The 26,589-nt window shown below is 37.2% G+C and overlaps 1 protein-coding gene across 2 annotated transcripts in view; it reads right to left on the bottom strand.

The window, feature by feature from the left end:
- Nucleotides 1-25,929, bottom strand: part of card11 (caspase recruitment domain family, member 11) — a 59,355-nt gene extending 33,426 nt beyond the window's left edge. The window contains exons 1-2 of one of the 2 annotated variants that reach the window (XM_088936753.1): nt 25,795-25,929; nt 4,496-4,719 (exon numbers count right to left, since the gene is read on the bottom strand). In XM_088936753.1, coding sequence (XP_088792879.1) covers nt 4,496-4,719; nt 25,795-25,865 — 295 coding nt within the window. In that variant the 5' untranslated portion in view covers nt 25,866-25,929. The remainder of the gene's footprint in view (nt 1-4,495; nt 4,720-25,794) is intronic. The other variant, XM_088936754.1, reaches the window with a different exon arrangement.
- Between the last annotated feature and the right edge of the window lie 660 nt (nt 25,930-26,589).

Raw genomic sequence — 26,589 nt, 5'->3', positions numbered from 1 at the left:
ATAATACAACACAACACAAATAGCTTTTTGCTGTGTTTGTGCAGGAATGGTCACCAGATGGATAGATATTGAAGATAGACCGCTAGATATTGAAGTGCTTGAAGTGCAGTATTGGTTCCTTCTGGGATGAATTATTGCAACTGGAGCTGGCTAAGAGCATCAAACACCTTTGTCCGTTTATACCAAATCCTAACATTTTAGAAGAAGGAGACCAGTTTGCATCTGCCTGATGACAGAAGCAGCACCAGACCCTATGTGCAGCTTTAGATCTTGAGTCTTTCTAACAGTAGCCAGCAAACATTATATACCAGGATCTACTATACAGTCTGGAGCTCTCACCTCAGAAATACTGAAGATCCCAGAATCACTACTACTAGTGTTTGAAAGCTCTAAGCTCAGAACCAAAACTAAAGTAATATCAACTACAATATCTGAAAGGATTTTGGAAGTGTGGGAAGAAAGGCCATGAAACATGCAATTGTCATTTTAAAAACCCTCAGAAGTACCCTGAGAATCATACTTCTTAGGAGGAAAGGAACCAAAAGAGAAAAGGAAAAGGTTTGTAGTCAGTTTTGTAGGTCAAAACCCAGCTATGATAATTCAAGATAATGCTCGTAGCAGCATCACCATGAACACCAAATGTTCAAGTAATTTAAGCAAACTCACAATGGAAGGAACCAGGACAACGTGGCAATATTATTATGATTATACAATGATAGACCCTGGTTTGAAAGTCAGAATTATTTACATATAGGTAATTGAGGCTACCCAGTAGAGGTCGCAGCTGTCATGCCCTCTGCAGCCAGAGGGCGCTCCCACTCTGTCCCGTTTCCTGTCCCGTTGTCCCCTAGTTTCCTGTGCTTTGCTCTCCTTGGGGTGTCTCTCTCTGGAGCTATATATTTCCGGGTCACTCATTCCCCTTTGCTCAGCACTGACGTTCGGATGTCCTGAGACCCGCCTAGCACCAGGTCGCCCCACGTCCGCTGCCTGAGGGCATTGGTTTCTACAAGACTCCTGAACTGCTAACCCACATCACGCCGCTACACATAGGGTCTTTTTCCACTCTTCTGCCATTCCACGGTTCGTCCCTTCTGACATCCGTGACAGCAGCCATCACTAGTGTACAAATGTTTACAAGGGAATATGCTCTGGTATGCGGGAGGAGGAAGCTCAAAGTATGAAATGGTCTTGTGGAGATAGCCCATGAGTCCTGGGTAGCGGACATCATCAGTTTGTGACTTTGTGATTCAAAAGGAACACACACTACACGCTACATAGAGGTGACCGATGGTGGCAAGTAAACAGGTGCTGCTCGTGAAGCATATGGCCATGGGGGACCTAAAAAGCTGTCATGTCATAGCAAAACTATATATTATTCCACTCGAGTGAGACATTATTCCCTACAATGTTGGATTGTAGCCTAGATGGAAATGGAACTGCAACTGCTGAAGGCAGCCAGTAGTGACCCATTGTAGATGGCAAATGTGGTCGCACAACCCATCAGAGTATGCAGGGGGTGCCAGTTTGCACCGTGCAAGCCTTTCAATAGTGCCATTTCTGTGGTAAGCAAGCCTGATTATAAGAAAGAAAATGGATGTCTTTACATGCAGGTGTACAGGAACACCAAAAACACCAGAGCAACACAAAGCGAATTACCCCACACAGAAAAGGAAGAGCTGCAGGCAATGAGATATTTTTTTCTATCACTTAGGACCATCTGCCATGTGACAGTAGTTACATGTTACAAGTACAGGATCATTTAAGGGAGGGGATTCCATTTGGTTACATAATTCGATCTGAAGGAATGATGCAGCACAAAGATGGACAAGTCATGGGAAAATCCCACGATTCACCACCTAAACTGAATCAAGAATTATTCGCTGACAGATGTCCATAAAAACCAAAGATACAAAGGATTTGAGCGCATGGACCAGCAACCAGAAGATACACAGCAGGATAACCCCTGTGTCAAGCTGAGGTGAGACAACTGTCCCTTCCAGAGAGGACCATTCACTTGCTAGCAAAGTGAACAAAGGAGAAGATATATGTGTGCCTGGCTTCTACCGCACTATCCAAAAGTGTTCAGAACAGTGGTTCTCAAACTGTGGTACGCATACCAGTTGTGGTATGCGGAGCGCCGCCAGGCGGTATGCCATATGACCCTGGAACATTATTGTGTGCACTGAAAAATTGGGATGGGTTTTCATATTTTCTATTTTAATAAAATTAGTTTGTGTCGAATACGCAGCCTATGTACTACAATACAGCACGCGCTAATACTTGAGTGGACACAAGAGCTACAGTGTAATTCTATACCATTCTATAGGAATGCGTGCTACAAAGTAAGTGACCAATTGTATTTAAAAAAATATATCTCCAGCAAATAGGGAGGTAGGAGAATGTGCGTGATTTTGGAACAATGCCAATGTTGTAAGCACAGGAAAGCATAGAAATGTGTACTACGAACGCTGGGAATCTTGTGAGCACAGGAAAGCGTGATAGATAACAGAATAATATTTAAGAACTGTTCTAGGTTAATATGAGAAAAATACACCAAGTGTCTCTGTGTTTCTCTCCCATGCGCATGAAATAAAAACTTATTTTAACTAACCCTACACTACTTGTGAAGAACTTTGTTTACCAAAAGAGCTGCCACATATTACAGTATGTGTGGAGAGAAAGCTGCTGAACAGCTTGACCTGCTGCCCCCTCCAAAAGACACAGTCACTCACAGAATTATTGATATGGCGGATGATGTAAAAAGTACGCTGATAGAGCACGTTAAGAGTAGAGCACATATTTCAGCTTCTGAATGAACTGTTTGTACAGACAGTGCTAGAGCAATGACAAGCCAACACAGCGATGTAGTCGCATGAATTAGAGAGGTTGCTCCAGATATGAACTGCAGCATCCACCGTGAGGCCTTGGCCGTCAAGAAAATGCCTGATGATTTAAAATCTGTTAGACTCTGTTGTGAATTGTATCAAGGCTCGACCAATGAATTCCCATCTGCTTTGTTCGACTACACAGGCTCACCACTCTCACTGTAATGGTGCTTTTTTATTGTTTATTTTTAATTGTTGTTGTTCCTTTTGTCATTCTGTAAAGCGCTTTGAGAAGCCACCTTTAAAGGCGCTATATCAAATAAAGTTTATTATTATTATATTTATTATATGTGTGAGTGTGTGCACACACGCGCACTCATGTTGGTCATTGAGATTTTCTGGGGTTCCTATGAGAAGATGACTTGTAGGTGGTACTTGGATGCTCTGGTTTGATCAGGGCTGGTACTTGGTCCAAAAAGTTTGTGAACTACTTGCCTATAACATAGAGGACTATTTGTCTGTTTGTGTAAAGTCTGTACTCATGTTCCCCTGTAAAAGTAAACTTTGGAAGGGGGCAGGGTGGCATATGGAGGAAATGGTGTTTATTAATGGTTTTTATAAAACACAAATGTTTCTACAATGTTCTGTTTAATAACACAGCTTTGTTTCTTTGCTTTGTTTCCCTGTTTCAGAGTAGAATGCTCTTGTGTTGCAGTTAGTAACTGCCCTTGGTTAGACATACTCAGTGATGGCAGTGATGGAGGACACACATGAGGAAGGGAAGTTAATTTTTGTTCCATTTGTTGTCTAGTAAAATAAAAAAAGTAGAGAAGTTTTACTCTAAGGCCTCATAATGCCTTGTGCATGGTAGAACTGATGTTTTTAAAAGAATGTCTGCTATTGCTTGGAATGGTCCTGACACCTGTTCTAGGATGTTATGGAAGTAGTCATGTAAATTATTACTGTTAAGTTATGTATGAACATTCAGAAGCCATTAATTCCATAATTCAATTTCATAAGTCCCACAGACTTAAATAAGGATGGAGTTGAAACCCAAGTGGTCAAAACCAAACAAAATGGATCTTCCAGGCTCTTCTGGAAACTGCCCCAAGCTTAAAAATTGCAGGGAAGCATGCTATTGTTGTTTGTAACTATTTGTGGCTGCTACAGCGCTTACATCAGGAAAACAGGCTCAATTGAAGCCAACACCATACTTCACAAAAGGTTAAACATTTTAATTTAGATGTTTGTTTGCCTTTTTAATCAGTTCTCTACTAAAGCACACTTTACACACCAGTACAATATGACCAGATTAATCACTATGAATCTTACTGTGCTAATGCTATTTGCAATACTGGGCATAGCAATTATTCTAGACAAGTTATGAGCAAATTCAAAAAAATTTACAAAAAAACAAACAATTTAATGCAATGCTTACATACAAAAATATAAATTCTAGAAACAAAACATTGTTTTCTTCCTTTCCCATGCATTTTTGGTTGTAGTGTATAATTTCTAGAGCGTGCATGTTTGGGGTACCAGTTTCAAAAGGAATACACTAAACTGGCCTGTTCTGTCTCTGATAGTGAATTTCTCTGCAGATTCTCAGAGCACACCAACAGGCCACTGAGAGTGATAGATGGATCACATGGCAATATCTGATACTTTACCTGTCCGGTTGATTTTGGACACCAGCATGTGCGAGTGCAGCACCTCATCTTCATCCTGCTCATCGATGACTTTGCACTGGCGCAGGTAGGGGGTTAACTTGTTGGGGCTGATATAGCGAGCAAGGATATAACGATTGTTCTCCACATTTTCCCACAATGCCTCTTCATCTTCCTTCACTGTCTCTGTGCACCCACTCTCCATCCTCTGGCACCTTCGCAACCTACTGGAAAAATAAATTACCTTATATTTGCTGCAGCAACACACTGATCTTTATTGTATTAATATTTCACGATATGTCTGTTTCAACTGGATCTTAAAATACCACATCTCTTAACACTGGCTGACGAACTTCATTTTATTATTCAGTATTTGCACCTGAATTAAAGATTTTCTCATTTAATTCCAATTAATAAAAATAATAAATTAAAAACATATTTTGTTCCAAATTTAACTGAACAATCTGTATTCTTATCTTATTTGCCAAAGTCAAATACAACTAAACAGCACACTGTACATCTTTCTCTGAAGACAATATATTTTCTAAAAGGAAATAATGTACCCAGAAAATACAGAAGGCAACCTTATATCTGCTGCTTAAGCACCTCAACAGTTGTTCCTTGATCACAGGGTAGGGATAATATCATGCTTAGTTCCCCAGTTTAGAAAGCTAGTCAGGGCCTGTTTTTAACTTATAACCTTCAATCTGAAGACAAATAAATGACAGTATTTGTTGTATTCCCTTTATTCTTTGTCAATATAATAAGCCGTTTTAAAACTGGCCATGTCTGATATCAGATACACCAGGATTTCAAAATCATCCAGGAGTCTCCTGGATCTGATTAACACTCCCCTGCCAGCTGAGAGTGTGAGCAGGCCTCCTGGATGTGAGTGTGAAGTCTGCAGAGGGGAAGCGGATGTGCGTAAACCCAACCCTCCACCACATCTATCTCTGCCAGTAAGCAGCATATGCGCAGAAGAGACCCCCCACCCCCACTCCCACTGGTGGTGAGCAGAACACCGTCAAGGGATGGGGTGAATCCAGTAGAAATCTAGGTTTTAAACTTGAACTGTCTATGATACTGCAATCAATATCAGAAACCTTTTTTTTCTAGGGGGACCTGCACAAAAATACTTGACCTTAAATCACATTAGGGGAAGTAAGGAAAAAAGGGAAAAAAAGCAAGCTGAGTGGGGGACAACAATGTCACGGCAACAGTTAACAACCTAGCAAATGTTCTGGCATCCCCAAGTGATGAACGTCTTTTTTGTTTCAAATCTGGGTGAAATTAAAAACATGAGCAGGAAACACCAGAGCAAGCACTCCTCCACATGACGTTAAAAGGTAAACCACAGGCAACTGCACATGCATGCTTTATCACAAGTACAGTAGAGACTTTTTGTAAAAAAGCATTGTCCCTTGACAACTGGGAAAATTTATTTCCTATATTTGCGTTTCAATCTTCCTAGCTGTTGCAGAGTTAGACTAGAAGTGTTACTCCACTTTAAGTGGTATTCCAACCACATTCTGAAGATTAAAAAATATAGCATGTTACACAGAAAAACAAAATATAAAACTAAACTCAAATATGAGTCTTCATAGTTCATGCAAATACTCAATGTTGTTATTGGTAAGGTTATTTGATTTAAAAAGTAGTCCTGTCACTTACTGGCATTAAACTACACATAAATGAGAGGTTCTACTTTTCCCCATTAACTACACACATGGAAAAATGTAAACATAGTATGAGTAAGATAAAAAAAACATTCTTAATGATTCTATTTTTTTTCAATGAACTTTACAGCTTGTGAATGTGAAAAATTATGTGTATAGGCAGATTTTATTAGGAGAGTCAATTCATACATGTATCATATGTCAGAAAAAATCAACAAATAACAGCCTCTGAGCAGAAAGAGAAAGCAGAAAGAGCAGAAAAGCCTCTTTTGCATATTCTACACCTCACCTACAAAGATGTACATAGCCACAGTTTGTGGTTCATCACCTTTGCAGGCACAGTCCCTGCTTTGTTTTTTTTACTTATTGCAACTTTGCAAATAAAAAGATATCTGATATCACCCAAGTTCCTACAATGGCATTTGCATATGACTTTCATCTTTCATTATCTTGTTTTACCAACTTTAAAAATCGAATGCTAGCTGATGAAGTTTGCTAATTATGTGGAGACAAGTGCACCTTTTTCCATCCTCAGAGCCTGGCTGTGAATGGCTGTTAGTTAACTGCAGTCTTGCTCACTTCAGGTATGTTCCTTTTCAGGCCATAAAGGCCCATGGGGAATGGGGGGCAAGGGCCTTCTTTGACCACCCGACACTGGACATAGGGCCTATTACCCCTGGAAAGATTAAGCCCCCGGTACTCACTTGGAAAGCAGGCTGAGTGGACCTGGGAGCCGTCTGGAAGGAATTAGAGCAAGCTACATCGCTTGCCTGTACCTGAGATTGAACCTAAGACCTCCAGTCAGGAGCTAGACAGCCTTGCTGTCTCAGCTACCATGGCTCCCTTGCTCACTTTAGGAGGTGTATATTTATAAATATAGCCTGCACACTAGGGTGGAACTCTAAAATCTGAAAAAAAGCACATTAAAAAAATCCCAAACTGAAGATTAAAGATGTGCAATGCAGAAATTGTGGCCTTACACAGCCCTGTGGGGGAATTCTCACAAGGTGACACAATGCTGGTCCTTAAATTGGATTTTACCTGTTCGTCACCTTTGTCAAACATACAAGAGTTTGTTTAGCTACATGTGGTGGTCTGAGGTAAAAAATAAATTTTACAGTTGCATTTAAAGAACAAGTGTTAAATTTAAGCAAATAGACCAAATTGTCACTGCTGTTACTTCATGTGCATCTACAGCACATTTTTTTTTGGTAAAAAACATTTATGTATGCTGAGTGTCTTGTGGTATGCGATGTTATAGCCATTGTTAATCATATTTGGTACCATGCTAATGATGTCCTTGATGAAGCCACAAAAAAGTTTGGGCATCTCCTTTTATTCCTTATGCAACACAGTAATTACAATGTGATAAGAGAACAATACTTTGAAGATTCAATATTTATTTTCATCTGGATGTGAAAACATTTTTCATAATAAGGGTTTTTAACTTTTCACGAGATTTCAAACAATATTTCACCTAACATACTGTATTAATAACATGCCCTGTGATTCACTTTTTGTGACAAATATTTTTACCAAAAGAAGCCTATTGGGCAGTCTACATGTAGCCATTAAGCATAAATCTGTATTGAATTAATCTTCCTTTTACAAAATATTTTTTCAGTAAAATAATTTCTTATGGTATGATCTGCAAATTTTACATTGATATTGCTATATGTCAAATTCTATTGCAAAACATGAGTTTTACATAAGGCAACTTTATGTAGAAATGTTTTATTTGTACAAGCTCAGTTTTCATTAGCATTGCAAAAACAGTAATAGATGATGTTTCAGACAAATCAAAGATCAAAATTTCAAGCTTCATGTTAGATTTCTGGTTTCATCATGCATACTCTTGCCCTTAATAACAGTATTTTCCCAGTGGAGGTGAAAAAGCACTGATAGAGTAAAATAAATTGATAAATTGACATTATGATAAATCTATTTTACATCTAAAGCAATTCACAGACCACCGAAACAGATTATTAGTTTCAGTATCCGATTTTATATACATATAATTTTTGGTATAAAGCTCAGTTGGCTCAAGGGTACAGCAACAGTGTCTCGACATTGGATATCCATCCTTAACCCTTTTGGAGACGTCTAGTGCAATAACCATTTTTCTACACTGTAGCTCATCATAAATAGCATACTGTGGCAAAATAAGTGTAAATCAATTTCTTAAATTAAATTCAAAGAAAAAAGTGAAACTACATGCAGTAGCCCTGATTTTTGTGCAAATTATGTAACAATAAATAAATACTGTAGCTCATCAGTGTAAGAAATGAGAGCACTAACTAATTTCAAGAATGCTCTGTGTCCTTTGAGGTAGAAAAGAAAGCTAATAGACCACAATTAGGTGGTAATCCCAGCACCTTTTCATTCATAAGATAAAACTGCTCTTGAGCATTTTAACACTTTCATACAGAGCCATATAGTACAATGATCTAACTTAATTAATTTCCATATGCATCTGGCTTTGAAGAAAAAGTATTCAATAAGCAGAAGAAGCATGCATAAAAGCAGTAGAAAACAGTTTTAATAACAACTAATTATTATTTATATCTGAGTAATCACAGCCTATCTTAAATATCAATTAAATTGATGGAAAAACAAGAAATTATGTCTGCAGTATTCTTTAACTAGATTTAATTTAGCGTTTTCTCTAGTAACACATGAAAAATACATGTAAATTTAGGCAGATTTTAAAGGAGCTTTGTGTAGCTAATTCCTAAATGTGCATGTCACAAAGGAGTGTAGTGGTTGCCACAAAATCCTGTCTCCACAATAGGTCCAATTTATGCCAGGTTTGCAAGTGTTCACTTGCCCTGCCATGCAGCTGCAAGGGCTCATGGTAAGATGTTATCTGCTCTTATTTTGGAATAAGTGACTAATGAAGCCGTCTTTAGTTCCTCATTTCTTTAACAGATGTGTTGGCCTGTCTTAGCCAGCAAAGATTTTGCAGCCCACAAATATGGCATCCTGTGTGACATAGTGAATCAGAGTTCCAAAGAAAGAATAAGAATAAAACATCTATTCATCTGATACATATAAATATTAAGTGCTATTTTATACCAAATGAAGAATATTATCTAAAAATCTATCAAAATCAAAAACAAATCATGCTTAACCAAGCATAGCAATGTGAATGAATAGTGACAGATCCAACAGGATAACAAGTCAAGGCAGCACTACCATTGCATAATACAAAGCATAACTCAAAATTAAATATAGTTTATCACATAAAGTGAATTGCACCTAATTAGATCTCATTAAAGATTCTGGGTGCAAGTGCTAAGAAGAATTCTTTAAAATAAGAAGACATGGTTTGAAGTGTTTCTATATCTCTTCCAAAATCTTCCATTGCACACAATGAATAAAAGTCTAAACAACTCTTCTGTGTAATGACCGGGTTGTATAAACACAGCGACAAAGGAACACAGAGAGTAAGGCTGCCGGAAGTACCTACCATGTGCTCTGTCAGCCTGATCTGATTATAGAACAACCACAAACCAACAGCAAGTCTGCAGCCAATCAACTTTGACTTTGCTCTATCTGTGACTTAAGAGGAACAGCATAGAGCCTTGGTTTTATGCAAAAATAAAATATCAGTGTATATGAACTAGGAGTCCATGTTCCAATCTGAGGTTTACAACAGTGATCTATTGTAGCTGTTACGTTATACATAATAAATTAAAACAGAAGATAAAAGTCATAAATATAGTCTTGAACTAATTAACTAATTTAACTAAACTTAAATTAATTCAAGTCTGTCTTTTATATTTCTACATTTTCTATTGAATATAGTAGAAAATATCTAAACATGAGAACTTGCAAAACATGAAATGAGTGCCACCAAAAGTGTTAAACAATTAAATCAAATCAAATCTAATGTAATTTCCTTTCAATTTGCAATTACAGAAAATTATGCAGTATTTAAAAAATTAAATGGCAAAATAACTTTAATAAATTTAAAAATAAGTACATGGTGGAAATTATATACAGCAATACTGAAATTAATATTATGTTTGTAAAATGTGTAGTCCTTTAAAGTTTGGTTCAGTATTATAATACAGACAGTTTATAGTAATGAATGTACATCACATTAGCAGATTTTATAGTAAAATTTAAATTTAGAAAGGTCATAGTCCTCTATATGTATTTCAGTTGGTCTGGTATCTGCAGTTAATCAATTTATTCACAAGAAATTTATAGTTTGTAGTACTAATGGCAGCATGGCCCTATATCTATTTTGATGCCACTTAGATCTTGGTACACTTCCACTTTGCAGGGAACTATGCAGAAAATCAAAAACATAAAACTTAAACTAAAACATATTCACAAAATCATGATCAGGAAAAAGTCCAAATCTTTTTTGGCACATTTACTGACATTTAACTGAACAGAAATGACAAGGTAAATTAACTACAATGACAACAAATCAAGTGATTAATAGGGGGTCAACTGTGAAAATCACAGACTGCAAATGTGTGTGGTCACTGTAGGAAGCAACACAAGAAGCACAGCTATAGTGCATACTATGAGATTCTGTTCCATTCCTCTTGTAAAGTCCGGACACACCTGTGCATGTTCAATGGCCTCTGAGCTCTAGATTATTTCGTATAGCTCATGCCATGCAAGTTCATTCAAGTATGACGAGTTCAAATTCCAAACCTGAATGTGGATGCCCTGGCGAGGAGGGCATTCACTGTGTAACCTTTCACATTTTTCATCTTGCAAGAAAGCTGTTATTACACAAACAGGAAAACGACATATGATGTCCTGCTAGATTGTTGTAATGCCAGGGTAACCTTTCAGAAAGGGCAGCAAATGAGCTTCCAGGACTTGATCAATGCCATCAATCACTGCAAGTAGACACTCTTGCCCTGACCAAATTTGAAGACCATGTGCCAAATTTGAAGATCTTTATCAGGGTGATGTACACAACTGTGATTTATTGCTTAAGAGAACTTGGCTTGGCTACTGTCGAGTCCACTTCATGTGTTGCTCACACCACCTTATTCTGATGCATTGATTAACATTGGTAAGAACTGAACCCATATGTAGACATCTACACTGCAAAAGATGACTCTTTAGCAACCTCCACACAGTAGACCTGCTGATGCACAGGTTGTTGCAACCTGGCGTGTATATGACAGTGGAATTGGTAGTGCAAAAATGATCATAAAGATGGAACATGATAATGAGTGACCTATCATTTGATTGGCTGTAACATCTTGCCCTATTAGAAACTGTTGATTGTGAACACTTCAGTCAGTATCCAGTAGTCACTGACTTAGTTCAGCTTCCAACATATTGATAGCACAAAGGCATTATTTTCTTGATAAGAATATTGGTTCCTTTCTCTGTCCTGCATTATTTGATTGTCACCATGTTTGATATCCAACAGGTTAAATCACCTCATCCCCTCATTTCCCCACTAATGAGATGATCTAGTGGTTATGGACTTAATAACTTGAGTGAACGATCAATTAATCAAAACATATGCATTAGGAAAGAGATATGTTCAAATAATGTGTATATTATGTACAGGGAGATGGATCAATTCCATATGCTTCAAACGTTTGGAAACACCACAGAACAGGAAAATTGTTTTAGCAGATTCCATAATAATTTTTCACCCCTGAACAGGCCACTATATTATTTAACAGCCTGCTCGATAATATATTATAGATATTGATATATATGTCCTCAGTTTGTCCTCCTTTTACTAAACAACTTGTAATCTGGGAGGATAAACAAGGATCTTCTATCATCTGAGAGCCTTTGCATGTTTAATAAGCCTGTTTCTCTATACAGTTACTTTTTCTAAATAGTAGATATTATTTCTACATACTAAGATTTTGAAGTCTGTAGAAACGCTGATGTCTATAGTTTTTAAAGTAGAAACGAAAATTATTAGATAACATGAAATTCATGAGATGCACATCCATAAAAATCTTTATGTAATATAATATACTCATATTTTGAAAAAACCTGGAAGATCTCCAACTTTTAAGCTAAAGATTCTTCATTTTCTGTTTTCCTTTACTGTTTTCTCTCTGTACATTTGATTACCTAGAACCTGATCAGGGATTTCCTCATTAGTTATCAGGGCTGTGTCAAAATTCAGATGTTTAGATTTATATAGAATTTAACATCACCTGCAAGTAAAAATCGATCTATTAAATATTATTGAAGAGATAAATCTCACTGTTCAGGACAAAATTTGGACCAAGTTTGTGAATGTTATTTTTCTGTCTTGGAAGCAGCAAATAATTAAGATAGAGCCAGGGGGGGCTAGCAGGGGATACAATAATTTGAGAAGTGTTTTTAAACAGGAAAAGGTGGTTCTCACACTTTTAGTGTTTCAGTTTTAGGATAAACATGTATGAGAAGTGACAAATGAGCAGTCCCATGACAGCCTCTATTAACACTTTGAATAGCCAGTGTGAAAATGACACACTTTGCATCTTAGCCATCTTTCTCCAAAGAGAATGCAAGACTTCTGAAAGAGCACAGAGCATGCCATCGGTAAACACTGACATTTAACATTAGCCTCCTCTTCTGCCCAGCCTTACTGCAGTTCTTTCCAAGCAAACAGAAAATTGAAAACCTGTTTGATAGCACCATCTACAACAAAATAATATCCTGTGATAGTTCTGAACTAAAAATCATTCACCACATATAGCATGTAATTCTGTTTCAAAGCTGCAGTAACACCTTCATTTGACATCCTGTAATCTACACATGACTTTATAAAAAGACACCAAATACACAAAAGATGGCAAAACACAAAAACACAATGTCCAGCATTAGTGTACTGAAACCCATGAGAAGGTCCACTATGCATAATGCCTGCTCCTGAATAGTCCATTTCAAATTTCTCCTATGATTGGCAAAGAGGTCAAAAGGTTTTACAACTCCATAATTCAGGAGAAAAAGATGATGTATGTTCTCAACAAAATATTCAAAACAAAGACTCAGTTGTTCTGAGAATCTGCTGCATCCAATAAAAGCCCACACAGATACCTGAGTGGTAAACTAATACTGTATCCTTTCTATGCTAACAAACAGGCTATTGTTACGAGATCAGGTCAGCGGAACTTCTAAAGGGTTGTGCCTATCTGATAGAATTCACATTGACAGAATGGAAACCTCCCTAAAGAAAGGTACTGGAGCTTGTGGTGATCAAACTAACTTTTCCTTGACAGACAATACTGAGGATTCTGATCCACATCAATTCTTAGAAAAGATAATCAGTACTTAGCATGACACATATTTATACAATTAATATAATCATAGCTATATGGAGCAAACAGTCTCCATTCAAAGTTACTTTTTACTTTGTTACTGTTATGTTCATATACAGGGTTTAAATGTTTTCTCATTCTTATGAATCAGTTACAAATATGACTACTACTGTTCATAAATCAGTACTTTGCTCCAATTACAAATTTGTACTTAAAGTCAATTAACTCATACTGAATATATTATTTTTTTCTTTGCCTCTAGTCAGATTTAAACACAGCATTTTAAGTCATTATTTTATACAAAATCCATCACACAGCTGCTCAAATTGTTTTTGTATTTTTAACAGATGGGCAGTTAGTTTAGTAGCTGTGCTGTTCATGTTGGAAGATAATTTGTCATGAGGAACAACATCTACAGTATGCATATGGAAAACAAGAATAGGAAAGAAAAATACTGAAAGAATAAAGCATACCGTACCACAAGTAGAATGGGTAAAAATGTATTATTTCAGGTCCGAAAACATATTTTATAAAAAAACATTTTATACCTTTGATAGCAGTCATCACAAAGTGCTTTACAATATGGAAACATCACTTTGCGATGATTTCTTTTAAACATGCCATACAAAATAAAGATGATTATGGTATCCTGTTTATTAAAAAGATTAGATCAATAGTTGTACTGTTTTTAGTTGGTGTTTTATGAACTAGTTAAAGAAGGAATCATCAACTATTTCAACTCTGTCATCTGCTAATCTCTTGATATGATGCACTGGACTGGACAAGTAGATTACAGCCTTGACTACAATGGGCAGGAGCAGTTTATTGAAAAAGATTGTTTTTAATTTCTTTTAAAGAAGGTTTTAAAATGCTTCTAAATGTAACATCCTTTTTAACTTTGAATCTGCACATTGGTTGTGTACAAATAGCCAAAAGGATGTCAAATAAACTTTTTTTTCAGTAAAAAAACTAACAGAACTATTTTAAAGAATCTGACAATAAATCTGAACCTTTGCTAAAACAAAACAGAAATTAAGAAAGGCCCAGGCTGCATGCAGGTGTGAGTTGTGCTACCAATGTGGCTCAGTGCTGGGGCTGAAAGCATGACTGTATAAAAGAGGAGTGGAATCCACATGTTGATTCATCGGGCAAAGAGAATTTAAACTTTTGTAATGAAATTCGGGTGCTTCCTACCATTTGGACTCCTGGAAATAAAAGTTCATCAAATGAAACACCCATGGCTAATTAGGGAGAAAACAAATATTAACTGCACAATATGTCTGAAAGGTGGGATCCCTGGGTCCAGAGAAAACGGTGGGCATAAAACTGGCTAAAGAGCAGGTAAAATGCACAGTGACCTCTTCTACTGCAGATGCAAGCAAAACCAAACAGAATACAGTGTGAAAAATGTTGTGGCACATGCTCGAAATCTAGGTGCATTTACCGTAGATGTACAGTATATAGTATTTTAGAGAAAGCTAAAGGAGACATTTGATTGGTATAAGCAATTAGCTATACTGTAAATCCCGAAGACAATACCTGTTATAGACTAATCTATGTAATGCTATAGTTCATAAATTGAAGTCCAAATTGTGTAATATGTTGTAGTGAAATTACCTCAAGGTCACGTTCAGCCATTGCTTTAGAGGAGTGATGGTTTATGCATCCTATTTTATCTTTAACTTTGTCAACTGCAAGTAACACTATACAGTATATTGAAATTATATGTCATTAGCTAATTTCCTTTGCAGCTTCTATAGAGTTTCCTAATCATCTTATTTACTATCATCTGCAAATTTGGCTAATATACTAATTCCACCACAATCTAGATCACTTAAATAAATTAGGAAGAACAGCTGTCCTAGTACAGATACCCTATTCTGCTAATCACATCACATCATTGGAACATTTATCCCTTACCTGTATCCTCTGTTTGCTACTCATTAACCGATTCTTAATCCAAATACAAGCATTCCCTTGAATGTAAATTGATAATTCATCTTTTTTGAGGAGTTTAATCAAAGCCTTCAGAAATCTAAATACCATATCATATTATCAGTGCATGACCTGTTCTGCTGTTCCTTGTTCAACAGAGCTCTAACAACTTATTAAGTACAACTTATCTATTCTAAATACATGACCATCCCCAGGACTTTTATTTAAATTAGATGATCCTTTAATTTTGATTGTTTCCATTATCTTACATGTAATAGAAGATAGACTTACTGGTTTGTAATTACTTGGTTCAATTTTTTCTTATGGTTGGGCACTTCATGAACAATATTCCAGTCCATGAACTGGGGACCATCCCTGTCTTGACTGTTACAAGAGCTCTGTTAATGGCCTATGAATAATACATAATTTTACTTAAGCTACAGTTGATAGAATACCAACAGGCCCTGAAATCTCTGTACCCAAGTATTTCTGCCCCTTAGGCAGAAGACATGTTAATACATATCAATATATTATTTGTCTTTCCCAGGTTAGAGGCATGTTGATGATTTCTTCCAATAAAGTCTATATAAATACTTATATAAATTGCACCTTCTAGTTTCATATACTGTATACAGTATAGTTAGCTTCACTGTCACTATAATTGAAAAAGAAAAAACAATTAAACAAGGAATTTCAAATTATGAATCATTAATAGCCATGCACTGAATTGTACATCACAGACAGCACATTCCAGTTCCTGTCATATCAGAGATCAAAAGTTGTTAAGATAACATGTATTTTTCCAAAGAAAAAAAACTTAACCAAAACTTTCTTTGCACTTTCATTCAACAGAATGATAGAGGGCAAATACTTTCTTTTTCTTATGGTTCATGCAGTTGTGTTCAGCAAAGGACAAAACATTTCCTTTTTACTGATACAAACCTCAGCCCATAGACTAGACAATAAAGAAGTTCTAAAAAAGTATAAAGTCTGATAATGCTCCAAATTATCAGACAGAAAGGCCAACAGGCACATTATGGTATTGAGATTAGGCACTGTGCCTGTCATGTAAATTAGAATTCTGTTATATGCACAATTAAAGAGTGTTTAATTTCGTAATATCACAAGTTAATGAGGAAAACCCTGTTTTATTTGTCTGTAGTCTATTTAAAAAAAATACTGAAATATCATATTGTAATGCATATGGCCGTCAGTTGAGTGTAAGAGCCGGCTTACCAGAGCGGTGACGTCACCGCCCTTCCCTGTAATAGCAGGACTACAACCACTGGCCTCTAGAGAGATCTCTCTTTAGCTCAACAAGCTGGGTCCCTGTTGAGTGATGCCGGAGGCCTGGGTTCGCGTCCCCCACAGTGCGGGGCCGACCTGTGTAGGCAGAAGACAAGGGTGCCCACCTGAACCCTGTTGCATTACAATATTTTAAATGGAAACCGATAGGTGGAGTTCTAGGGGAGCAGTGTGGGCGGTGCTCAGCCCCTTCCTCTATCATTCAATTATCTCTTTCCTATTTAAACCCTTACCCTGGTAACACACACGTCTAGAGGTTTTGAATTCATCTTACTTGAATTCTGAGCGCTAGACCTACAATGGCTCACAGACCTAATTCTCCGTCATCTCCAGACCACCTTCCTCTCCTACAGCACCTTGAAGATTCTCCATGCCGTTTGTTTTCCACTGTTTCGCCATCTCGACCTTCTAATTTTCCACCTAATTACACCATTCAAACGCCGCCACACCACCTCGGATACGCTGACTTGACTCTTTTACAAGGACTGGTCTCTTCCAAGGCTCCTCAAATCACTGTTCGACAGATGTATTCCTATTCCTCCTCACTCTGACCGTTTATAGCCCCTTTTTTCTACTTTTATGCATTTCCATTTCAGCTCAAGCAATCCTCCATCCTTCTCTCTCTACAGCAGTACCTGCAGCTCCGCCTTCTGCAAATCGGACAGCTCCTCCTCCTTCTCTCAACTCTCCAGTTCTGCCTTCTCCTCCTCCACAGCTACCCAGCTCTCTAGCAGATTCTCTTTCTCTGCAGATTTCTCAGCAGCCTTCTCAAACTCTCTAACCAGTTTCTCGCTCTGTAGCTGATATCAACTCCTGTCTGCTCAAGCTTGAAAATTCCCTTTATTCTGCTCTGCCTCTTTCAGCCCCGCCTATCTCCAGTCTCTTTTTTTTCCCCACCCTCAGTACAGCTAAAGACTCAGACTCTATGCTGCTCTCAGGCCACCCTCATTTTCGCCGCCAGATCCTTGAAGGTGAAGATGTCAATTCTGTTTTTCATAACCTAGCAGTCTCACCCTCTTTAGACTGATCCATCCAACTGCTCCAAAATGATTCTTTTCTTTCAAGTTCATACACCCATTTGTATTCACATCCTGGGAAAGCGCCCTTCAGGATCTTCCCTCCCATGTTGTTAACTACCTCCTACATGTTCTTCAAAAGGTTTCTACTGGCCTGTTTTTAATTCCATCTTATTCTTGTCCCAATTCTCAACTCCTGAGCCTGAGATGATTGCCGCCTTGATTACAGCTGAGCTCCGAAAGGTTTTCTCATTGGCTCCTAGAATCTCCTCTTCGTCATTCTGGATCACCCCCTTTTGGCTTTTTGTAAGCTTTCCAGCAGAAAAGCCCTATCACTTTAGATATGGTTAACTTTGCAGTACACATTCCTCCCAACAGCTGTCTCTATTTTCATTTCAGATTTTGAAATTATCACTGATGTGACTTGCTATTCTAGTCGGCGCATTAAAATTATGATATCCGTATTCTATCTCAAGCCAAATCTTTCTCCCATCTTCTCGCTTTTTACAACCGTCATCTCTCAATGTCCATGTTTCTATTTCAGCCGACGCTCAGAAGGATATCAGACTGTGGATCTCTACTCCGTCTTGAGAACTGCCTCTATCTTCTACAAGAATTGGTGTTCCACTCTGCATGACCTCCCCCTTATCTCTAATGCTTCTGTCAGTCTTTCAGGAATATTCAATGCCCAGTGGTTTTCTCTCTCTCCTTGTACAATCGTCAGCCCTTCTAGAGTTCTACCCTATTGTTGCTGCTATCCATGTCTGTGACACCTCAGAACCAGTGATTAATCTTATTTCTGATATCAAAACCACTACTTCCATTTCCGATAAAGGAAGATCCTCTTCCCCTAATTTCAAGTTTCCTTCGCCATCTCACCTGGATTTCCTTCAGCTCTAGTGAGGATCACCTCCCTGGCTTTTCCAGTGCTACAATCAATGCTTTTTACCATTCGCAGTTACCCAAATCCTGCATCCTCATGTCCATCTCAGCTCTTTTTCCCTTCAAGGTCTGAGTTCTGCTTTCCTTTGTTTTCTAGAAATCAAATCTCCACCCAGCTTCAATGGACATGTTACTAAATACTTTAGCCCATCTGTCCACACAGCCTACTCTTCTGCCAGGACTGCATGCTCTACCTTTCCCCCATTCCACAGGCCACCTTTATTTCCATTTTAACCTCGCTCTTCTCTTCTGTTTTCCAAGTGCAACAGGATCTTACCTCTGGGATTCAGTTCTCCCCCACATTTCAGTCTCTTTAATGTCCTCTCTGCTTTCTATTCCAGCACTCCATCTTGCACTTCGTGGAATCCAGAGACAGCACCTCTAAGAGTTCCTTCCAGGAAGCCTATCTCCTCCAACATCCTCCACTTTTTTCCATAGACAAGGCCATTTTACCCCTTCCGTGATGCTCTTATGGATGCAATGTGTTTGACTGCCGCAGATTCTAAGAAGCACAATTTACCAGTTTGTCTGTATTCCGTTTTCCAGAATTGAGTGACCTGACTTGTATCCCAGCCTCTCATTTTTTTTTCTAGCCTGATCCACTTCGTTGTGGATACTTCAGTACTCAGACACATGTTTTCTCCTCAGCTGTGAGTTTCAATCTCCAACGTTGGTCTCAACCCTCAGTTTACTCTCCTCGTTCAGAATTGGAGCTGCCATCTCCAGTGCCCGAGCTACTCTGGATATTCAACTTATTTAAACAACGCGCCAATCGTCCTCTTCTGCAGTCCACCTTTACATCAACACCACTCTCTCAGGCATTTCAGCTGCTTATTATCTATTGCTAGTATGCCCGGAGTGGGGGGCATCTGTTCTGCAGGGGGCCACCAGAAGTTTTCCCCTGAATTGGCATGTACTGTAGGGTTTTTTTCCTCTCCACTGTGCGGTCAGGCTCACACATAGCCTCTTCACCTTCCTCTCCTGTTCTTTTCTCATGTTTGTTTTAATTATGCATTGGCACACACTTTGTTTGTCCTCACGGGTGTTTGGAGGGAAAGTGTTGGTCCAGGGTCCTTACTTACTTAGGGGGTAAGTGAAGCTCACTTCCCCGAATCTCAGGATGGCACGGCCACCCTGATTCCTCCAGTCAGGGGTTCTTTCTCTTCCCCCTTGAGGGATTCGTTCCCAAGGGCTATCTCCTCCTTTCTATTCCCTGAGGGCAGCGCCTGGTCGTGAGGCAGCGCCTCTCAAAGCGAGTCAGTGGAGTTTTCTGCTTCCTTCCCTATACTTGAGGGCCTAGCTCCCAGTCGTGAGGCAGTGGTTCTCAAGCGACTCTCAGCGAGTCAGGGGTGTTTATGTTTTCATGCCCCGGAGTCTGCCGGGTCAGCCAACCCAGTCAGCCACCTGGGTTCCCCCCTGTGTTCCAGGTGATCTTTTATCTACTTTACTAACCCATGCTTCTCCCTATGAAATGTTTTTGTTTTTTTTGCCATAGGTATTGTATCACATAGGCATCTCAAATCCAAATGAATATTTCAAGTATCAACAAGCATCAGACTCAGAATTTAAGATTTAGATTACGTTTTAAAGATAAAATATTACCAATTTTTAAATATTCTCACTGTGATCAAATATATATTCAAAACTATATCTCCAAACAATTAGTCAGAAATGCTTAAATATTGGAGAACTATTATATCTATTATATATTATATCACTCTGCATTGTGTTTTTGCACTTAAGTTTTACATTTCACAGATTGTACTAATAATACATTGCCTTAGTTACTGTAAATACATAGGCTTTGTCATAATTAAGATTTTGTAATATTTTAAAATACTAGTTTTAGCAATAACAGTTCAAAAGTAAAGAAGTCACACTATTAAATGAGTGATATTACTTTGAACAATAACCTGCCATAAAAACAGCAATTATACAGTCTTGATAGTTCCAAGGATACAATCTTGATCTTGGTGATACTATGTAAACTAATTCAATCCTTGTTTAAAATCCATTTTAAAACAATCTTAATTATTAGTCAACCAAGGGTACTGTACACATTATATGTCTGCCTTCAATTAAGTATTATTCCAAAATCAGTAACTTAGATACTGCAGTGTTTACATATTGTATAATGCTAAATCATAAAGCTTCAATATATAATTTCTGAAATATTTACATGATATTACATTTCATTATACCGCACAATGTCACAGAACAGGAGATTTACTGTATATAAACAAAACACTCATTACTCGTTACTTTTATAATAACACATTATTGATATACAGTAGGTATATAGCAATATGTAATACATTTGTACTTATTTTTTACACTGTTAAATCTAAATATTATTAATTATTCATTATATTTTAGGAATATATGGGTAATGGTAAATATATTAATATAAGACAGAAATACATTTATGTTTCAGTGCTTTTTATGTACTTGAAATAGACTTTAAAGCAGTTGTTATTGCACTTATTGATTCTTTAGGAGCAAAATTATTTGTTCTAAATTGATTACATTTACATTCACTAGGTTTGTTCTTACAATATAATGCCATCAAAAGTAGGACCCACATTTGCAATAGCTCAGGGGTTATTCTGGTTCAAAGAAAGTGTTTTTGTACTATACAACTTCATATACTTCATTACTTCATTACAGTTAGCTTGACAAAGTATCTGTATGGTGGTATTTTAGCTGTTTTACAAAGAGGGAAAGGGAAATTCTATGGAAAGTAAGAATTTATTATCTATAACCAACGGAGAACATAAGTAAAATCACAATAAAGAACATACGGAGCATTGAAAAAGCGAAGACAAGTTCTTGCATATCGTATTACACACTAACCACTTAGTTTTCACTGTGCTCTGTGACACAGTGTGGCAAACTACTGTAAGAAACATCATGAAATTTTGTAAGTCCAAGAGACTTTCTTTCATCTTGTTTAGTGTATATGGTAATAAGAATGATTAGTAAGCATTTACGGGTAAATAAAGCTTATGTGTTATTGAAGATATAAAATACTCGAGTTTCAATCGGAAACTACCTACGTCTCCAAAATGAAAAGGGAAGTGAAGGTGCCCCTCCTCCTGCTCCTGCTAAATTTAGCATCTGCAGCTGTAATCATGGTAGCAAAACGAAGTCTCTCACACTCCCACTACTCTCAAATGTGAGGGTGCGTGCACAACACTCAGTTTTTCCCAGGTAATCACAAGTGAAATGCACACAGAAAAACATCTATAAAAAGTTCAGAACTCACAAGCACTTCGCAGTGAGCTCCACCAGGATTAAAGCACCTACTCAGGATTAGTTATTCTTCTATCATTTTATGTAAACTGAACTAGAGGATAGAGTCCCCATGCAGAACTGTAAAGGTACCAAAATGGGACAATTTTTTTTTCAGAGCTTTGGGTTCTACCCTGAAGTAGAAGAAGTGTGCTCCTAAGTTTCCTAGCTAGATGGGAATATGCATCCAGCACTGTCACTTGGGAAGTAGGAAGGGGCTGTGGAACTTACTGTTTCCCTACTGGACAATTCATAAGGAAAAGTCCTGGAGCTGGAGCTGCTGCCCCAAAGCTGCAAGTTGATCTATGTTCCAGAGGGAAGAGAAAGTTCCTACAAAGCAAGTGCATTAAATAGTATAGTATTGACTACAAGACATTATGAAGAATTTAATGTATATAGTGTTCTTAATTTCTTTCATTGTCCTTCATTTGCAAATCCAAACTGTATTTATATCTGCCAGAGCTGCTATTAGGCAAAAATGTCATAAGTACAAAGAGCAAAAAAAAGAAATGAAAACACACCAAGAATGACAAGGGTGGAAAATTATTTACTGTCCAAAAAAACTCGGGCCTCTTTTCCAGAAAACTAAATTCCATTTTGTTATCACCTTAAGAAATGACATTACTGAAAGTCTTTAAATTACTCAATCTGACAAAAATTAATGAAAACCAAAGATCTTTTAAGATATTTCAAGAATATACATTGAACCGTATTTACAGTACTTGCTTTTCATGGTTAGGGTATGGTCTAAAGGTTGAAAGAACTGAATCTTTCTAATCTTGAGAAGACGATGAGGGGATCTGGTAGTGTTCATAATCCTCCATGACACTGACTAAGTCAACCCAGCAGATGTCTTTAGAAAGAACAGTGAAACACGAACCAGAAGGCTCAAATGGAAACTACTTTAAAGTGCACTCAAAGCTGAGAACATCAAGGACTTCTTTACCCAAAGGGTTGAGGGAATATAGCCCAACATATCCAGCCAAGATTTTGCACCAAGCCAAGTTGTAAGCATGTTCTTTCAAATAATTATGTTGTATTTCAAGAGAGTAGGTAAATTAGAGAGAAGATGATATCCTAGTTCCTTTCAAGGAACAGCTGGATGAGATCTTTGGATCAATAAACTACTAATTACAAAACAGGCTAGATGGGTCTAATGGCCACTTTTCAATTTTAAACTTTCTTATATTCTTACTGTACGTCTTTATGCTAATGCTGATAATGATTTTAATAATGATCAATGGTTAGTTCCTCCAGTATGTCAAAGTTATTAACATCTGTATAGTTTGTACTTTGATCTCACAGAAGCTTACATCTAGAAAACCTACATTACGATACTTTCTCCTCCCCTAACCCCCTCTCACCATATTCTGTGAACAGAACCTCACCACTCCTAACCATCTTCCAGGAAATCCACAAAACTGCATCTCGTACTCTAACTCTCTGCATTACAGCTTGTGCTTTGTAACCAGCATGGTATTCTCCACTTCACAAAACAGGATTTCACATCAGGAGCAGTTTTCGTGCTCAATTCATGTTGTTCTGCATACTTTTTGCTCAGATACTGCACCTTGCAGCATTTGCAGTGACTGCTTTAGCCTTATCTAAAATATTTTTACAAAACAATACAAAACACTGTGGTAACTAGCTTCTTCATGCTTCTGTTCGGTTTATGTTGCATGCTTATATGTAATACCATCAATTAAGTGCACACATGGGTTTGAAATAATAACAAAATTTTGAATTAGTGTTGGGATCTGTAATATAACCACTGCTCTTCCTAATTTATATTAAGTATCTAGACTTTGGTAGAGTTAGTATATTATTAGCCAGTTTTCCTGAAAATACCAAAACAGAAGGATTAACAAATGTTGTAAATGAAGCTAATGAAATGCAAAAAAATTTAGATTAAATTCAAGACTTACTACCAATTTTGGACACGATGTTACAAAAAAATATGTCTTAGAAGAGCAACTAGATACGTTCCCAGGATTAAGTGAATGTACTACACAGACAGACTAAAGGAACTCAATCTTTTTAGTCACGAACAGGGAACACTATGAAGGGACCTTGATACAAGTATTCAAAATTATCAAAGGCATTGACAAAGTCAACCCAATGTGCTTCTTCAGGATCAAGAGTGAAACATGAACAAGAGAACACAAATGGAAGTTGTGGGGAAGATGTCTGGAAGTTTAAAACCAAAACAGGCAGCACTTCTTTATGCAAAAGGATTATGAGAGTATGGAACAAGCTGTTATTGAAGTCCGTGTCTTGGCTTCTACTTAAGAAACTGCTGGGTGAGAGATCCTTCTGTCAAACTGCCAAAGAGAAAATTCTTCAATTTTCTGCAATTTTAACTGAAGCTAAACTTTAAGGCCTTGGAGCAATAAGTGTAATCAAAGCAATTATAGCCCACTCCCACCAAACCTGCTCAGTACAAGTCACTCTTGTGTTATCTAGTGAATGTAACCTATTAAATCTTTCCTCCATAGTCTTTTGGGCTTCAGATATTACTTTCATCCTAGATGTGTTTGTGTTATATTGCTACACTTACAGCCTTGCTGTTGCTTATAATTCCTGCAGGGAATCATTTTGTATTTTTGGACAAAGTGCTTAACACTACGGGCAAACACAACTGGACTTCAGCAGCTTGAAAAGGTATTAATTTTATTCACATTACTTGTCAAATGTTTAATAGACTATAGTGAATTCTAACATTTTAGACATAAATATATGAAACTGAACAATTAAACTTTGAATTTAAGCTCATAGTTTTGAATAGCTACCACATAAATTATACTGTATCTTAAGTGAAGTGAAACTACCTGAATTGGTGAATGGTAACAAAGAACAAACTTTTTAGAATATAATGTACATATATTTTACAACAGGAGAAAGTGAGCATTTTGGAAAGGAAAGAAATTCACTTCAAATTAAAGCAAATTATAAATTTTCAGTGTAATTTCATGCAATCTTTTTTACGCATTTCAGAATCGCACATACAGTATACATTAGCAGGAACCAATCACATACCAAAACAGTTCAAGAGATACAGGGACACACTAATCCATAGAATCTTAACTGTTCTGCTTTCAAGGGAATCGGGATTAAATATTTTGATTCTTGAAGATTAAGATTAAAGTGTAAAAGATGTTGCAGTTTATGAAATTAAAAATATTATGAGCAATTTAAAAGTCCTATTTTAAGATTAATCAGTTGGGTTTTCAGAAATGGTAATCAACTATTTTAAATGGTGACGGTTATTAAAATCATTACATAATTAAAAGTTTTAATATTAAGACTCAATTACCTGTTCCTTCCTATAAATTACTGTTCAATGTGCTATTTTATTATGGAAAAAATAACTAAATAGAAAGTAAACTTTTATTTTTTCTGTATGTTTCAGATATACTCGACATTAAATGTTGCTAATAAGGAAAGTCAGCCTACTGTATGTTTCAAACTAGTTTAGCTACGCCCGCTCTTCTTCTGAACTAGAGTGTTCAAAGTTGGCTTCAGTTCTCGCGCGGACTTGCACTACTGCAGTTAAAGTGGAAAAGTTAATTTAGCTACTGTACTGAAATATAGCATAATCGTCTGAATGTACCTGCTTCAAACTTTCCAAGATAATTAATTGACATATTTATATTCAAAATATTAAAATTCTGATAGAAGAAGATGAGATGAGGACCTGCAATAAGTTTCTTTTCTGCTGTAGAAAGAAAAACGCACTATTTCCACTTTTCTGTTTGTGCGAAAAATGTTATCTGATAATTTTATCACAAGAGTTATACTTTTGTGACCGGTCAGCTAGAAAAAAGTGACATTTACTGAAAGTGAGTAAAGTCTTTACGAGTATGGGAAAAATAAGGTCTTCTTACCTGTTGCTAGAATACTTTCTCTTCAGTTTGCTGTCACGATCAGTGGCAAGAGTCGTCCATTTTTTAAACATGAACAAGGGGCGTTGCGTTTCACAAGAAAATTGCCTTCTTGTCTCTGCTAATTTCACCTGCGCAACATAAAGCTACATATTTGGAAGCACTACTGTCAGAATCTGTCAAGCTCTGCTGGCGCAGAGATGGTGATGGGCGTGGAAATATTATTGGGGCAGAAAAAAACTGCCTTAGTACATATAGAAGGGCACGAGTGCACGATTTCCATTCTTAGAAATAAACATAAAAGTTACAAACGAGAAGATACCAATTTATTTTGTACATTTTTGTATCGTATAACCTTTACAAGAAATTAAAACGTGAATGGTTTTTAAAACAACTTAGTTGAGCGATGGTCGATACAAATAGGGAAAAAAGTACGCTACATTTAATCCATTAACAATATGTACGCCGGTTTGCAAAACGTGATATTTGAAAAAAAAACATGGAGCCATGACATGATGTGTCCATACTCCACATATTCCTTATGACCTTTAGGAAATGTGTGGGATCGGGAAGTGTATGATGTCCTCGATAAGAGTTCGTGGAGAATAAGTTAACTGCTTTTGTATCTGATGATAAGTGTATGTGGTTATCAAGCATATATCAAAAATATATTGAGGAAGTGGGGTTATTGTAGAAGGTCTCGTCTTATTCAACTGCCTTGTTGGTGCGTTCTCATTTTAAAGGCAGCATTCACAGTATGTGATGTACCTCATTTAACAGTGGGTCAGCACTGAAGCC

This window comes from Atractosteus spatula, chromosome 18 (assembly GCF_055471065.1).
Source record: "Atractosteus spatula isolate fAtrSpa1 chromosome 18, fAtrSpa1.hap1, whole genome shotgun sequence".
In the NCBI taxonomy this organism is placed as follows: Eukaryota; Metazoa; Chordata; class Actinopteri; order Semionotiformes; family Lepisosteidae; genus Atractosteus; species Atractosteus spatula.
The sequence above is the reverse complement of the archived record's forward strand: the minus strand, read 5'-3'. Positions and strand labels throughout refer to the sequence as shown.